The sequence below is a fragment of the Vulpes vulpes genome, unplaced genomic scaffold, assembly GCF_048418805.1.
Source record: "Vulpes vulpes isolate BD-2025 unplaced genomic scaffold, VulVul3 Bu000000755, whole genome shotgun sequence".
In the NCBI taxonomy this organism is placed as follows: Eukaryota; Metazoa; Chordata; class Mammalia; order Carnivora; family Canidae; genus Vulpes; species Vulpes vulpes.
In genome coordinates, this window is record NW_027325692.1 from 266,043 (window position 1) to 278,325 (window position 12,283).

Below are 12,283 nucleotides of genomic sequence, written 5' to 3' on the forward strand. Positions count from 1 at the left end.
CCACACACACACACACACACACACACATTCAGTTTTTACATCACTTGTAAAATTGACTTATATTGACTTAACTCTTTCAGTCACTAGGCTCCACTTTATTTTTTTTTTTTTTTTTTTTTTTAGGCTCCACTTTAAATGAACAAATGTTTCTTTGAGTCTAATTTGTAGTTATTAAGCTACTATACTTTCATGAATTCAATAAACTTGAGCCAGTTAATAATGGTAATAATTATAACAGCTGATTCTTACATATACTCATGTTCCAGGCACTATTTTCTTTTAAAGATTTATTTATTTATTCAGAGAGAGAGAGAGAGAGCGAGAAGAGAGAGGCAGAGACACAGGCAGAGGGAGAAGCAGGCTCCATGCAGGAAGCCTGATGCGGGACTCGATCCCGGGGCCCCCAGGATCACACCCCGGGCTGCAGGCGGCGCTAAACTGCTGCGCCACCGGGGCTGCCCAAGGCACTATTTTTTTTAATCTCATAGTTTATTTTATTTTATTCTTTAAGATTTTGTTTATTTATTCATAGACACACACACACACACACACACACAGGCAGAGACACAGGCAGAGGGAGAAGCAGGCTTAGTGCAGGAAGCCCGACGTGGGACTCAATCCTGTGTCTCCAGGATCACACCTCAGGCTGCAGGCGGCGCTAAACTGCTGTGCCACTGGGGCTGCCCCAGGCACTATTTAGAGTCCTTTATTTTTTATTTTTAAAAGATTTATTTATTTTAGAGAGAGAGCAAGGTGGGGGAGAGGGGTTGGGAGCAGAGGCAGAAAGCAAAACCTCAAGCTGACTCCCTGCCAAGCATGGAGCTTGATGCAGGGTTTGATCTCAGGACCCTGAGATCATGACCTGAGCCAAAACCAAGAGTTGGACACTTAATTGTGCCACCCAGGCACCCTGGAGTCCTTTGTGCTAATGTTTTTGGCAACCATGAGGCACAGACTATTACCCCATTTTATACTCAAGAGACCTGAGGCACATGGGATTAAGTACCTTGTTCAAGGTAATGGCTGGTTCATGTTTGAACCTAGGCAGTCTATACTGAGTGTATGTACTTTTAATCATTACTCTGCTACCTCAGTTTGCTTTGGGTTCCATGTGTACTATCATTCTAAAGACTAGCAATTTTATTTAAATAAAATGTGTTTTTTTTTTTTTAATTCCTTACTTCTACTGTTCATCATCATTTGCTTGCTCCAGCATGTAGCTCTCTCATCTTTCCTTGTACTCCTAATATCCCTGTGGTCTCTCTTCCATTTAGTAGTTAATCGTCTTTCAAAGGTGTAATCAGAAGTTGGACAGCAAGCACATCATTCTCTGTCTCAAATCCTTGCATTGACTTCTCAGGCAATTTAGAGTATATTCCAAAGGCTTTTTTTTTTTTTTTATCTCTAAGGCCCTTTATAATCCAGCATTGGCACTTCTCTGACATAATTTCCTTTGTCTGGCTCTGCCACTGAGCTCCAGCCACACACTTTTCCGTGTTGCACCTAGGTGCTGTTGTCTCAGTGGCATCCCTTGCCGCCCTCCCCACCCCCACCCCGCCCCCATGCTTGATTTGAATCCCCTTCAAATTCCAATCTTTTTTTTTTAAGATTTTTTTTTTTTTTATTTTTATTTATGATAGGAACACAGAGAGAGAGAGAGGCAGAGACACAGGCAGAGGGAGAAGCAGGCTCCATGCACCGGGAGCCTGACGTGGGATTCGATCCCGGATCTCCAGGATCGCGCCCTGGGCCAAAGGCAGGCGCCAAACCACTGCGCCACCCAGGGATCCCCAAATTCCAATCTTTAAGAAAGCCTTTCTGACTATCATAACTGAATTATCAGTGCCTTCTTCTCCCTCTCTCCTTTATTTATATTCACAGCACTACTTGTATTTTATAGTAGGTATATTTTTTATTTTCTCTTTCGTTAGATTGTGAGCTACAGTGGGGCAGGACCTTGTGAGTCTTGTTTTACTCAGTGCCTAACACCTAGCAGGTACTCAGTAAATTTTTGTTGAGTAAATAGAGTAAATGTCTTTATCAATGTGTTCGTGCTTGCTGTTAAATATAAATGAGTTTGAAGTTCTTGTACTTTTTCTCTGGAATCCGACTCTTTGATAGATACTCAGTGTCAGGGTCTTGGTTTTACTTATCTCATGGTTCCTCCCTCACAGTCCAATGAGTAAATAGGGTCTATGTGTTCTCTAATTGTGCTTGACTCTTCTGAAGCATACTTGGTATTTCAGTTCTCAAGTTATTTTTCTTGGAAATAAACTTTATGTCATGGTCCTTGAATTATAGTATTAGTATCTTAGGATACAGAAAATTGTATACTTCTATTTTTCAGGAACAATTAGTGGTGCTTGAGCAACTTTTAGCTACAGGAGTGTTTCTCAACTCTTCATTATCATCCTTAACCCTGAATATTAAATTAAAATTTACAGAGGGGCACCTGAGTGGCTCAGTTAAGTGTCCAACTCTTGATCTCAACTCATGTCATGACCTCTGGGTTGTGAGTTCAAGCCCTGCAATTAGGCTCCATGCTGGGTCTGGAGCCTAATGCTTAAAATAAATAAATAAAATTTATATGAATTAATTTTCTAGCTCCTCAACCAGAGAATTGCTAGAGAATAAGAGAGAATCTAAATACTAAGTAATAAAATGTTGAGCTTTGGAGGGCCACAAACCATTGCAATGTCTAAGATTTTGTTGCTGCCCACTCTCTCCCAGAGAGAGTCTCTTTAAGAGCAGTATATTCCCCCATCAACTGAGATGCTATGAGCTGTGTTCACTTCGCTTAAGTTAATCAATTTCAGAGTTGTATTTTCTTCTAAAAATATCCTGAAAACGTTTTGGTTAATTTTAATAAAATACATCATTAATGATGTTTATTTAAACATGTTAGTAAAATAAGTGACATGCCTCTTACTGCCCAACTAGGAATTTCCAATTTTTTTCATAATACTGTTTATCAAATAATAGTTTTTACCTTCATTATAGACCCTTCAAACACTTAGTGTGGAGAAAATAGATTATAATTTAATTAAACCTTTAAAATGGGGCACCTGGCTGGCTCTATTGGTTAAGCAGCTAACTCTTGGTTTTTGGCTCAGGTCATTATTTCAGGGTCCTGGAATCGAGCCCCATGTTGGCCTTGATCAGCTGAGAGCCTGCCTGAGGATTCCTTCTCCACACCCCCACCTTGGTCTCTCTCTCTCAGATAAATAAATCTTTATAAAAAAATAAAACTTTAACATAGATTTTAAAAGTATTTGGTATTATTTCCGATTTTGATTAAATTTGATTAAAATTCCTATATTCTAAGACATGATTTCTAAATTCTCTTAGTCTCAGAAGTTTTGGAATTACATTTATCTTTTGTTTCAGTTACAAACCAGTGGACCGTAAGCTTATTTGGCTGCCCTTATGGGAGGCATTTGAAGAACTCTTTGCCCAGACATTTTCTAAGAAGCAAAACTTTACGTTCTTGGGACATATTCAGACCTGTTACAGGCAGAAACGGTGGCAGGATCTCCTCAGACTAATGCAGCATGTGCACAAGTCGGCTGTCAACAAGGATGAAAAAGAGAGTGAAACTGGTAAGAATAGGACCCATACTACTAGTGGGAGGTCATGAGGCTGGGGTGTAATTAGCAGAATTGAAACCAGTGACCACAAGGCTAACGGGACTAATAAACGAGGCTGCAGTGTTTAAAAATCCCTGACTCCTCTCCTCTGCAAGACAGATTTGAGGCTTATTGTTACATCTCCTTATTTGGCTGCCTTTTTTTTTTTTTCTTAAGATTTAATTTTTAAGGAATCTATACACAGTGTTTTCCATTAAACATCCCTGACTCCTCTCCCCTGCAAGGCAGATTTGAGGCTTATTGTTCCATCTCCTTATTTTGGCTGCCCTTTTTTTTTTTTTTTTAAGATTTTATTTTTCAAGGAATCTATACCCAAAGTGGGGCTCAGACCTACAACCCTGAGATAAGCTGCTTCTTGGCTGCCTCCTTAAGTAAATCTCTTTCCTTGCTGCTTACTCAATTGGCTTTTCTGTGTGTCAGACATGAACTTTGGTTTAGTTATGAATTTGGTGAGCCATCCATCCAGTAGCTTTTTGCCAGTGGTTCGTGGGCTGCCAGATGATAACAAAAATCTGGTTACAAGTTCAAGCAGCTGCCTAGGCTCTTTGTCTTAGGGATTGTACCTGAAGCCCTACCCTGACTGGGTGCTGCCAGCCCTCAGTGCTTAATTTAGCTGGTGTGGCAAGGAAATGGTTTTTGCTTTGGACAGATGTGTCTTAGTGAGCTTATTTCTTTCTCCCATTTGTCTTCACTTTCTTAGCCTCCTTTCCTTGCTGGATTAGGAAAAGGTTAACTAGGAAGCCATTTGCTTTGGTTGGTGAAGCCCTGATATTAGGGAGTAACCAGTGCTTATAGAGGTATTCTGGGCTTAATTTGGTTTGTTGCTGCAGCTTTTGTTGTCATCTTTGGATAAAATCAGCCACATTTTAATTGGAAAATGGGAAATGACAACTTGATTCCTGAATGTAGCCCTTTGGGCTATATTCTCCAAAATTGGGCAATGTGTAGTTAAGAACTTATGAAACAAAAAAGATTTTTTTTGCAACATTGCTTGGCCGTAATATTCATTAGACCTTGGATAAGAATGACCACTTAGTGATCCGTAAATTATAATACCATCTCGTAATTGGATTTGTTCTGTAAGATTTTGTTTGTACCTTGTTTGTGTATTTGGATATGTGTTCATGTATGCTGTAAATATGAGATATTTTCTCCACCTCTGGGTAGTGCTAAAATTAGTTTGTAAAGGAGCACTATTTCAGTTAAAGGCGAGTGTGTATAAGAATTGGGCATTCTAAAACTCAGAAACTAATCCAAGGTTTTCAAGTTCATATGATCTGAAAAAATATTGGGTATTAAAGATAATTTAAGTTTGTTGGTTTAATTAAAATAGACATATCTTTAGAATTTTCAGCATTTATTTAAGTCAAATTTATTTAAGTCAAATAAATTGATACAATTTTTTAAATATATATAGCGTGGACGAATGACTTTGTCTTTTATAATTTCGTGGGTAATCTAAACATACTGTTAAGAACAAACTTGTAAATAAGATGAAAAGGTTTATAGGTAAACTTTAAAGTCATTTTCAAAGTCCTTGGTAACCTAAAACTAAAGTTTTACTAAGTTAAATGATGAGTTAAGTAAAAACACTAAATCTCTAGATCATTTCTAAGTAAGATAAAACCTTAATTACTAAACATAGGTTTATATGCTTTTGGCCTCCTTTTACAGAGAAACTAAAGATATTTGAGTTTGTTAGTAAACATGTTTTGTGCCATTGCTGAGATAAGGCATATATTTCTAAAAATTCTTTTTTTTTTAAATTAATTTATTTATTTAGGATAGTCAGAGAGAGAGAGGCAGAGACACAGGCAGAGAGAGAAGCAGGCTCCATGCACCAGGAGCGCAACGTGGGATTCGATCCTGGGTCTCCAGGATCGCGCCCTGGGCCAAAGGCAGGCGCCAAACCGCTGCGCCACCCAGGGATCCCTAAAAATTCTTAAATATCATAAATTCACCAGTCTAAGGAATGCTGCTGGTACAACAGACAGTTCACAATTAGTTACTACTTAGTTTTCACTAGAAACTTAAGGTTTCTAAGAGTTAAGAATTCTAATATATAGAATTAATGGAAATGATCAGAGAAAAAACTATGCAAGGAAAGTGAGACTGGTTATTTAGAGGGAAAATTGAGGACAAAAAGTGAATGTAAAGAGGAAAGTTGTAGGTTTGTGAGAAAGGAATCTTTGGAAAGGAATTTTGCGCTTGGTAGGCACTAAGATTAAGTTTATTAGGGAGTGATAAACACCTGGGGAGGAGAAGGGAGTAAGAAAGCAAGATTAGACAGAAGTTGAGCAGTGATACAATATCAACAGAAGCTTAGCTGATTCTCTGAGGAGTTTCAAATTTGGATTATCCTTCAGAACCATCCTTTTTTTTAAAAAAAAAAAGAAAAATATTTATTTATTCATTCATTCAGAGAGAGCTAAGAGAGAGGCAGAGACACAGGTGGAGGGAGAAGCAGGCTCCATGCAGGAAGCCCGATGTGGGACTCGATCCCCGGTCTCCAGGATCACACCCCAGGCTGCAGGCGGTGCTAAACCACTGCGCCACCGGGGCTGCCCCTTCAGAACCATCCTAAATTGGGGCAAAATTGGGACTGGACTTTTATAATAGTTATTGGATGTGACCACCTGGGAAGAGGGCATGCCCTTGGTAAGGCAGCTGTCTTTAGTCAAGGCCATCCTCAGTGGCATTTCAGAGTTGAGGACTGTTGGCAGCACCCCTGCAGCTGAGAGTCCTTCATTTCTGATGGAGATTCTGGTCAGCACATCACTACACCCACCGCAAGAACTCAGATCCATGCTGTGTCCTGGGTATCCTTATCCTGATAAGTGTATGTCAGCATGGGAGATGACAGGAAAAAGGAAGGGACTCTATAAATTTTTAAAGAATTCATTTGTTGGAACAAGTAATCTTTAATATCAGAAGTATACCAGCATCAAATTGGAATTAGGTTTTCATGTTAAAATGACAGTTTCCTTAGGTTATTGGTCTAATAAATTATAAACAGGTTTTTATCTTTAATCTACTTAGAAAAACAAATTTCTGTGTTTTGTGTTTATTAAATCCTTGATTACTCAAGAAAGTTGCATCTTCTCAGTATTAAAAGTCCTCAGTGTTGCTAACAATTCTGTAACTTTCTGTATTTGTATTCTGTAACCTTTAGAATCTCTTATTGCTGCCTTGGCTAAATAGGTTACTAAGTTTTGTAATGATCTATAATCCTATTTTTGGCATATGCTTCAAAACTTTCTGATACTTCTGACAAATTTCCCAAAATTCAACTTCTAAATGAAGTCTTTTTTACTAATTAGGCTTGTTTGTTATGTCAGATTACATGGAAGCATTGTCAAAGAAAGGATGGTAAACCTTCTTAAGTTATAAGATTTAAAAAAATATATTTTATTTATTCATGAGAGAGACCGAGAGAGAGAGAAAGAGAGAGAGAGGCAGAGACATAGGCAGAGGGAGAAGCAGGCTCCACACAGGAAACCCGATGTGGGACTCGATCCCGGGACTCAAGGATCACACCCTGGGCTGAAGGCAGGCGCTACACCACTGAGCCACCCAGGCATCCCAGGTTATAAGATTTTAATATAACTTGGTACATTACTTGTAATTCTACTTATTAAAATGTTGTGTGCCCAGTAATAATTATATTTCCCTGTCAACTGTATTATAATGAACTCTGATCAGATCTTTAACCATGGCCATTTTTGAGCCTTTTGCCATTTATAGTTATTGTTGATGATCTTGCAAGTATGTTTCAGCTTAAAGGCAATTCATAGAAAGGACTTTTGACAAATAAGGCTTTTTGATATCTTTAAGATGATAAAACTGAACAAGGTAAAATTTTCTGAACTAATGAAAGAACTAGATTCAAACAGAATAACATGGGACTAAGAGAACTGAGAAAAATGATTATATATTTTTTATGACTTTTGTTTGAAATATTTCTGGTTCTCTAATATTTGCTCTTACAGATTTAAGGGAACTTTTTCTCTTCAGCTATGACTCACAGGAATTTAATATAATATTCCTTTGTAAAAAAAATATGAAACATTTATTTTTTCCTCCAGAATTCAGAAATTCTCTGAAAATTCTTATATTTTCGTGGCATATATTATAATTATTAGCATAAGGTCTCTAAGAATCCATTCTCCGTGTAATAGGATGCCACTGGAAACATTGGTTATATTACCAAGGCTTTGACTGGAATGTCATATTTGAGGGTGTTTGAGGGTGAAATGCATAGACTCAAATGTGACCAGACAGCATTAAAGAAGTAGGTTGACTTTATGGAGCCAATAAAGCCCCTTGGAAATAGCAGCTTGATACCGTGCTTACAGATACCTTGCTTACAAAGCATCTTTACCTGGTCTAACTTTGAGAGCCCACCTGCAGGACAGTCTCCTGAGCTGACAACTCTTTAACAGAACTGACCTATTTTGAAGACTAAGATTGGTTTGTGAGATATGGAGCAAACTTCTTACCTAAGGTCCAGAACAATTAAACTCAGTCTAACAAGAAACAATGTTGGATTATGATATTTTTTTTTCTTAAAAAAAAAAAAAGATTTTATTTATTTATGAAAGACAGAGAGAGAGAGAGGCAGAGACACAGGCAGAGGGAGAAGCAGGCTCCATGCAGGGAGTCTGACGTGGGACTCGATCCTGGTTTCCAGGATCAGGCCCTGGGCTGAAGGCAGTGTCAAACTGCTGAGCCACCAGGGCTGCAGCGATTGTGATATTTTTCTAAAAAAAATCTGTGAAAAGGGAAGAATGTTAATTTGTAACCATATACAAGGAAGTTCACTATACTGTGGTAACATCAATAAAGCTGAAGCCCTTTTCACCAGTACATACTCATGGAGCTAGTTGGAAAGAAAGGGGTCTTTTTTTTTCTTTCTTTCTTTCTTTTTTTGGTAAGACTTCATTTATTTGACATAGAGCCCAAGCAGCGTGGGGTGGCAGAGGGAGAGGGAGATCCTTGGGGCTTGATCCTAGGACCCTGGGATCATGACTTCAGCTGAAGGCAGAGCCTTAACCAGGTGCCCCCGGAAAGGGGACTTTTGACTTTTGAGAAAGAAAGACAAAAAAAAAAAAAAAAAAAACCATAAGAGCCGGGATCACCCAAACCTTGGATGGTGGCACACCTTGAGTATCGATTTCACCCACTATCTTTGGAACGAAAATTTTGCTAACTGTTCTTGTGAGCTCTGACAGATTTTTTTTAAATAAGATTTATGTATTTTTAGAAAGCAAGCAAGTGAGGATGGGGGGAGGGGCAGAGGAGAAAAGAGTCTTAAGCAGACACCCTGCTGAGCGCAGATCCTGACTTGTGGCTTCATCTCAACCCTGAGATCATGACCTGAACTAAAACCAAGAGTAGGCCATATAACTGACTGAGCCACCCGCGTGCCTCACCCCAATATATCTTAAGATGTTTTTTTTAAGAGACAGACTAACAGAGGAGTGTTATTACTTGGGGTTACTGATTTGCTATATACTTTACATCAGGTTGAATCCACAAGCAATAAAGGCTGGACAACAGGTGATGGTGTTTGTACATCCTTAAAGTGCCACTGTAAGAAGAGCTGTGTCTCTAATAGAAAAACAGTGGCCAGATTTCCTGCTTTTACCTACACAAGGGTCTGAATATGGACATGCAGAAAAATGACCAGGGGGTATACACAGATGGTGGCCACTGATGCTGATAGAACCCATCTGGTCAGAGTAGGAGGTGTTATGACAGCACTTTATGACCCACCTGTTGTACAGTATAAGAATGTTTTTCTCCACAGTTAAGTATTTCTTGCATTCAGCTTTTTACTAGTGTCATTGGTGTCACATGCCAACGCCTACTGTGAACTAATGCTATTTGGCTTTGAGGAAAAACCAATTTATATCCAAGACTTAGATCAGGTGGCTGGGTTTTAAAGGAAGGAGATTCAGTAGAATTCAGTGAATTGTGTTTAACACTACTTCCAACACCAGCAACAGATTCAGCAAACTTCTAGAGCTTCCAGGCATTGCTGTGAAAGAATTGACTGGTGATAATGCAGTTGTCAGCCACACCAGAAAAATGAGATTTAGTTACAAGAAAGAGTGTTGGGGATACAGCTCTTTCCCAAGTTGTAAAGCTCCTTATTCTTGATGAAGGTTAGTTGCTGCATGGAGGTAAAGGACTTGAGCTGCTTCTGGTAACTTGTATGGTTGCTGGATATGTCAGCTTTGATGTTGCTTGAAAGCAACCAAAGAAGAAACTACTGTTTAGTCAAGCAGAATGTACATGTTAAGCCAAGTGCTAGGGAATATTTCCAAGAAAGCACAAAGTTGTTTGATTCCTCAGACCCTGAAACTGCACCCTGTTTCAGTAGGAAGTAGTTAGAACTGTTAGCCCAATTTACTCGAGTGAATCATGTTCAAAAGACAGTGGGGATTGAAACTGGTAACAGAGGGTTAGTGGGACCAATAATAAGTGCAGATGCAGACTAAAACCACAGATGCAACTTTTTACCCAGACCTGTTTTCACTTGCCTTTAAATTTTCCTATCTTTCTTGGGGAAGGGTGGATTGAGGCTTCTATTCAGAGTCCCCTCATTGGGCTGACTCTTAAATAAATTCTTGCTGCACACTTGGTGTCTTTGTGATTGGCTTCACTGCACATCAGGCAGATAAACTTGGGTTCCCTTACAGAATTAGGAGGAGTTTGGGGAAGAATGAAGCAGTAGAAATTGGAGCTTTGTAGGACTTAAGGGAGAGATGACTAATTCTGAAGTATTGCTGCTCCTGTGATTCTAGGCATGATTTCGATAAAAACATGGTTGTTAATGTTGATGTACAAGTACCACTTATTGGTCAATAAGTCATCTTTCCTTAGAAAATAAATTATATCCAAAAAGCTGAATTCTACAGCCAAAGGGTTTTTGGTAGTTTAGTTATCTTCTCTGTGTTTCATCGTTCATAAAATGGGAATAAGGGTATCTACTTCGAAGCTGTTATGAGGGGTGAAAGAATTAACTAACGTACATATGCATTTAAGTGAACTAGTTACTATTGTGGCTGAAACATACATTATGTAAGTATTTGAACTTATTTTTTTATACTTCTAAGATGTTTGATTTTTATGTGAGTTTTGTTTTTTTGTGTGTGTTTAAGTTCTATGTTTTACAACCTAAAGTGTATGTTAAATTCTTGTCCTTATTCTTTTCTAGGGTTACTCCTAAAAGAGAAATGGGAAGCATTTGGTCTTAGACTCAACCATGCTCAACAACAGATGAAAATGACTGAAAATGCCCTATTGTTTGCATTTGTAGAGGTATTTTGGTTCAGTTATTTAGGTTAAAGGAATGTTGATTTGATACAAAATTCAGGTTTAGGCAGGCTACTATTTTGTATTATCTTTATGTTGATATTTTTAGTGCTTGGTGTTTAAGACTTAATAAACACTAATGAAATAATACTTCAGGGAGAGATTTCTGAAAAATAGCCTTTATGGAAATTATAAGGTCTTGATGAGCACCATTATTCTTGAAGTTGCAGTTGAGGACAACTAGTGGACTCGGTTTCATAGTGAGGGGGAAAGGGTAGTAGGTTTGGATCTATTCACTTTAAGCCTCACTCTCTATTTCAGTGAATGGGTAGTTCTGCTGTTTTCTGCCTATCACCCTGTGGGAAGGACCAACCTAAAAAATTTTCATAGCTTAAGATTTTTATTTATTTTTATTTTTTTTAAGATTTTATTTATTTATTCATGAGAGACACACAGAGAGAGGCAGAGACACAGGCAGAGGGAGAAGCAGGGAGGCTGATGTGGGACTTGATCCCGGGACCACAGGATCATGCCCTGGGCCAAAGGCAGGTGCTAAACCGCTGAGCCATGCAGGGATCCCCAGCTTAAGATTTTTAAATTCTTATTTTAAAAAATTGTTTCTGCCTTCTGAGCTTTGAACTTGCCCTTTCCCCATTTCCCTCTCCCTCATGTGTCTGACCCTGTCTTACCCATTTCGAGTTCAAGTGGTGCAGCACCTCCGAAGCGTCAGTGCACAAACCTGCTGTTGCTTTTGATTCTGGAAGGCATGTAGTTTCAACTTGTAACAAAATATTTGTAGTCTTCAATAAACTGTGGTATTTCTTTAAAAATAATAATAATAATTGTTTCTGTGACATATTTTAGACCACACCTTAAAAGGAGGTGGGACTCTTGTTTGAGATAGTGTTTTGGTGAGAGAGATTACTCAATCATGTCCATCAATATGGGAAATTTGGTGATCAGAGCTTAATCTTAATAGGAATTTTTTTTAAATAACCAATTAGGATGTCAAGTGCTCTCAAAATAGGGTTTATATCTATTTCATGACTTGGCATTACACTGGAGTTCAATACCCTTGTCCTGTTTTAATGTTTTCAATTTATAGAAGATTCTGTTAGTATCATTGTGAAAACAAAAGTATAAAGTCATTTAATAATAAAACAGTTTCTGGTGTTGTATCAACAGTGGATTTTAAGATTTATATTTCAGTTCTCTTGGAAACAGAACTTGAAGAGATAAATCAATGAAGAAGAGGAAAGATTTCTTTTGATATTCTTTAGCAAATGTATAAGGCTATGTATTACAACCACTGCATT

At 38.3% G+C, this 12,283-nt stretch overlaps 1 protein-coding gene across 1 annotated transcript in view; it reads left to right on the plus strand.

Annotated features, from left to right (window-relative positions):
• The window catches only part of LOC112912701 (midasin-like), a 58,042-nt gene extending 45,891 nt beyond the window's left edge, over positions 1 to 12,151 (plus strand). The window contains exons 17-18 of the mRNA XM_072745164.1: positions 3,388 to 3,599; positions 10,870 to 12,151. Coding sequence (XP_072601265.1) covers positions 3,388 to 3,599; positions 10,870 to 11,000 — 343 coding nt within the window. The 3' untranslated portion in view covers positions 11,001 to 12,151. The remainder of the gene's footprint in view (positions 1 to 3,387; positions 3,600 to 10,869) is intronic.
• Positions 12,152 to 12,283: the final 132 nt, after the last annotated feature.